This window comes from Eutrigla gurnardus (genome assembly GCF_963514095.1).
Source record: "Eutrigla gurnardus genome assembly, chromosome: 22".
In the NCBI taxonomy this organism is placed as follows: Eukaryota; Metazoa; Chordata; class Actinopteri; order Perciformes; family Triglidae; genus Eutrigla; species Eutrigla gurnardus.
This window is the reverse complement of record NC_139933.1, coordinates 712,501-717,500: the sequence shown is the minus strand read 5'-3', so window position 1 is coordinate 717,500 and position 5,000 is coordinate 712,501. Positions and strand designations below refer to the sequence as shown.

General features: G+C 52.0%; 1 protein-coding gene across 11 annotated transcripts in view; it reads right to left on the bottom strand.

Moving 5' to 3' along the window:
- The window catches only part of kctd17 (potassium channel tetramerization domain containing 17), an 11,065-nt gene that overhangs the window by 3,770 nt on the left and 2,295 nt on the right, over positions 1–5,000 (bottom strand). For 4 of the 11 annotated variants that reach the window (XM_084040283.1, XM_084040291.1, XM_084040284.1 and 1 more), the window contains exons 2-4: positions 2,619–2,727; positions 2,365–2,456; positions 268–414 (exon numbers count right to left, since the gene is read on the bottom strand). In XM_084040283.1, coding sequence (XP_083896409.1) covers positions 268–414; positions 2,365–2,456; positions 2,619–2,727 — 348 coding nt within the window. The remainder of the gene's footprint in view (positions 1–267; positions 415–2,364; positions 2,457–2,618; positions 2,728–5,000) is intronic. The other 7 variants (XM_084040287.1, XM_084040292.1, XM_084040285.1 and 4 more) reach the window with 3 other exon arrangements.

The window sequence follows — 5,000 nt, the reverse complement described above, 5'->3', positions numbered from 1 at the left end:
GTGGTCCCTTAACGCTGTCCTGCTCCGCCATGCAACAAAAGGTCTCCTGCGTATAAAACGAACTATTAGTCAGAGTTTTGGATTCATGTAAACACACTGCTGGTCTGGTTCTGTTAGTCTCAGCACACATGGACTCAGTCCAACCTCATCTATCTGGACTATGCAAACTACTGCAATCTGGGGGTCCAACACTCAGTGTGGGAGCAGAGAGCAGGGCCACAGGGGGGTCAGGGTTGAAGGGTCAGCAGCAGCGTGAGTCCAACCCACAGTCCAGAGCAGTCCGGTGCGGGGCTTTCTGCAGGCGCGCACGCTGACCTGCTCAAACTTCCAGCCGTCCGACATGGTGGAGACCATCTGGGTGAGCTCCTCCTCCTGGCACTGCAGCACCCGGTACACATGCTTGGGGGGCACCTGCTGGGGGAGAGCAGAGGGGGGGTTACAGGTCTGGACAGAACATCTGAGTCCAACATGGAAGTCTAATGACAGAGCCGTGAGCTCGGTGGAGGCAGCAGCGAGCGAACACGTTCACCCGGAGGCGACGGCAGCAGCGAGCTGGTGAGTTGAGTGTGTTCAGAGAGAGAGCAACCATCCGGAGAGGAGGAAGGAGGCTCTCTCCTCTGTGGAGGAGCACGGGAGGGTGAAATCACAGACAAAAGGAAGGCATCGACTTACACCACCGCCACAACGTGTCTGTGTTTACTCCTTGTGTTAGTTGGAAGCATCAGCTGTGTTGCGTCAGCCTCTCTGCTGCCGTTGTCTCTCCACCAATCAGGAGTCAGGTCTGCCCACCTTTAACCTGCTGTGTTTCTGCCGCGTCGCTGTGTTTCTGCCGCGTCGCCGTGTTTCTGCCGCGTCGCTGTGTGTTTCTGCTGCGTCGCTGTGTTTCTGCTGCGTCGCTGTGTGTTTCTGCCGCGTCGCTGCGTGTTTCTGCCGCGTCGCTGTGTGTTTCTGCTGCGTCGCTGCGTGTTTCTGCCGCGTCGCTGTGTGTTTCTGCTGCGTCGCTGCGTGTTTCTGCCGCGTCGCTGTGTGTTTGTGCTGCGTCGCTGCGTGTTTCTGCCGCGTCGCTGTGTGTTTCTGCCGCGTCGCTGTGTTTCTGCCGCGTCGCTGTGTTTCTGCCGCGTCGCTGTGTTTCTGCCGCGTCGCTGTGTTTCTGCCGCGTCGCTGTGTTTCTGCCGCGTCGCTGTGTGTTTCTGCCGCGTCGCTGTGTGTTTCTGCCACGTCGCTGTGTTTCTGCCGCGTCGCTGTGTGTTTCTGCCGCGTCGCTGTGTGTTTCTGCCACGTCGCTGTGTTTCTGCCGCTTCGCTGTGTTTCTGCCGCGTCGCTGTGTGTTTCTGCCGCGTCGCTGTGTTTCTGCCGCGTCGCTGTGTGTTTCTGCCACGTCGCTGTGTTTCTGCCGCTTCGCTGTGTTTCTGCCGCGTCGTTGTGTGTTTCTGCCGCGTCGCTGTGTTTCTGCCGCTTCGCTGTGTTTCTGCCGCGTCGCCGTGTTTCTGCCGCGTCGCCGTGTTTCTGCCGCGTCGCTGTGTTTCTGCCGCTTCGCTGTGTTTCTGCCGCGTCGCTGCGTGTTTCTGCCACGTCGCTGTGTTTCTGCCGCTTCGCTGTGTTTCTGCCGCGTCGTTGTGTGTTTCTGCCGCGTCGTTGTGTGTTTCTGCCGCGTCGCTGTGTTTCTGCCACGTCGCTGTGTTTCTGCCTCGTCGCTGTGTGTTTCTGCCGCTTCGCTGTGTTTCTGCCGCGTCGCTGTGTGTTTCTGCCGCTTCGCTGTGTTTCTGCCGCGTCGCTGCGTGTTTCTGCCACGTCGCTGTGTTTCTGCCGCTTCGCTGTGTTTCTGCCGCGTCGTTGTGTGTTTCTGCCGCGTCGTTGTGTGTTTCTGCCGCGTCGCTGTGTTTCTGCCACGTCGCTGTGTTTCTGCCTCGTCGCTGTGTGTTTCTGCCGCTTCGCTGTGTTTCTGCCGCGTCGCTGTGTGTTTCTGCCGCTTCGCCGTGTTTCTGCCGCGTCGCTGTGTTTCTGCCGCTTCGCTGTGTTTCTGCCGCGTCGTTGTGTGTTTCTGCCGCGTCGTTGTGTGTTTCTGCCGCGTCGCTGTGTTTCTGCCGCTTCGCTGTATTTCTGCCGCGTCGCTGCGTGTTTCTGCCACGTCGCTGTGTTTCTGCCGCGTCGCTGTGTTTCTGCCGTGCCGCTGTGTTTCTGCCGCGTCGCTGTGAGCCTCGTTGTTTGGGCCTTGTGCTTCTTGTTTATTTGCTGTGTTTGACCTGTGTTTGACCTTGTGCACCGGCTCTGCGTTTGGTCCGACCTTTGAACCGGACCTTGGACTTCTAAGTGCTGGATGCAGTGATGCATGATGGTTGAGGATATGAATATGATGGTGTGTACCTGTGTGGCTTTGGAGTCCCTCTCCAGGATCTTCTCCTTGATCAGTTTGATCAGCGGGGTGATGTTGTAAAACTCTGCCTCCTCCAGGACGCCTGGAATCAAACCCCCGTGGTTCCGTTAGATCTACTGTTGTTTAGCATCACAGCAGGACCACTGCTAACACACAGGCTTATATTTTCACATTTATGAAAGTGGAATCTAAAGTGCTGATAGGAGAAACGACATGTATGTTGTAGATCACGTGACCCACAGACCTTCTTCGGCCAGCTCCTTGTTGTAGACCAGCTTGCCGTGCCGCAGGTAGTTGAGGATGGGTCCGAAGTAGGTCGGGTCTCGGTCGATCACGTAGGCTCCGGACTCGTCCTGCAGAGACATCAGACTGTTAGACCACTTCTGAGATGCAAATGTGTTTTTATTTCTGACATGTTGTACAGCCTGCATGTCGTCGTCCCAGAGGACACGTAGCTGTCCAGTCATCTCGCTACTAGTTTGAGTGAAAGCAGCTTCCATAAACCAGATTAATAGAACCCCCTCCTATGATATAATACACACAGAACATGTGATTCCTCCGGGCGTCCCTGGTAGCCCTGTGTTTAACGTCACCGCGCTATGAACTGTGGGTAATTTCCCCTCAGGCAAAGTCTGCACCGACGCTGACGTACAGAAACACACATTTATCCATCCGTGTGTGTGTGTGTGTATATATATATATATATAAATATAAAACAATGTCTGGTTTTAAAAACATCTTGTGTGCTGCAGAGGAGGACAGAGCGACGCCTTGTCAACGTGACTTGACTTGACAGTGTCGCCATGACAACAGAGCTGCTTTCCCTCTCTCTCTCTCACGCACACACACACGCGCACACACACACGCACACACATTCACACACACACACGCACACAAACACGCAACCGCAACGTTTTCATGAGATTCTCAGCTGTTGAGGAGAAGGAGACGCTGGTTGGTGAGTTAATGGTTCACAGAGCTTTTGTTCAGGAAATAGTGTGTGTGTGTGTGTGTGTGTGTGAGAGTACATCCCACGGCTATCACTGTTTACTTGTCCTCACACACACACACACACACACACACACACACGCCTGCATTCTGCTGCTTGCTCCGGCATGTGTAAACAGTGATGCAGAGAAAAGACTGATTGCATAATATTTTTGAATCATCACAGAGACATTCCTTCAATATTACTGATGTTACTCGTTAGTTCTGGAATCATCCATCAGTCGTTCAATGTTCTGGTTCAACATCCACCCATCAATCTAATGTAATCAATACTCAGTGATCCATCCCCCGTCTCACAATCACCACAAATGAAAGGAAAACTAATTCCACTAACAGATCCACAGAAATATAATCACCAACTATTTTCATCATCTGTTCATCATCAAAAGTCATTTTTCATAAAGAAATGTCAGGAAATGCTGTTTTTAGTCCCTCAGATATGGAGATCTTCTTTTCTCTGTTCTATCATAGATGTCATCACATACAACACACATTTATAGACCTTTAGTCTACATCCAAGACCTTTTCAAAACCTTGGAAACACCACACTAACATTCAAGTGTTTTCAAGGATTTCCAGCACCCGTAAGGACCCTGATTACATCATATGCAGCACATTATATTTCCTCCTGCAGTTTGACTCTCGTTGGACTTCAATCACTGGTGAACTGAAAGAAGGTTTGTGTGATTAACATCATAAAGGCAGGCAGCGCTGCTGTTTTAACAATCAAATATTGTTTTTCATATTCAAATGTGTGTGTGTGTGATAAAGAAGGTAGCTGCAGTGTGTGTGTGTGTGTGTGTGTGTGTGTGTGTGTGTGTGTGTGTGTGTGTGTGTCAGGAGGAGCGAGCTCAAAGGGATTCTGCTGCTTTCTAAATAAAGCTGATTTATATAAGAACTCAGAACAGGCCGCTGTTCTTCTCACTGAAGTCCCTTTGATTTTAGTGAATTATACTACACTTATAATAATAAGTTTGTTTTGTAACAACTTTATTGCAACACGCGTCTCATAAAGACTACAGCTGTGGTGATGGAAGTCTGAGCACACACCGGCAGCAGAACAAGTCCACACAGACGCTCCAGCATGGCGTTCACGTCGCTGGTCGCTGCCAACGCCTCGGATTACACTGACGAGCCCGGGCACGGCGAGGAATCCACGCCCACATGACCCACGTGACATCATCAGACCCTCAACCCTCGCTGATGTGAGCCCTCTGGTGTCTTCATATGAATGAAGCCTCTGATGATCACGACTCTGCGGTGACTTCCTGTCTAGCATCACCAATGCCGACCCTCAGACGTGTCCCGTTATAGTCCTGGTCCCTGAGAGGACTGATGTCTGCTCGGTCGCGTCCTTCATGCTTGTGATTACGTTTGAGACTCACAGAGTTAATTAGTAGAATACTGATCAACTTGTGCGTTTGTTCCCATGACGTTAGCCGCGTACACATTCTGGCAGTAAAGTCCCCACCCTCCACTTACAAGTAGACACATCACCTTTAATAACCTAAAATAACCTAAAAGCGTGAGGACGAGCATCGTGCTGCTGCTGCAGGACGGCGGCGGCGTAGGGGCGTGTTCGTGGGAGAGGTCACATGGGAACGTCCACGGCGTGGAG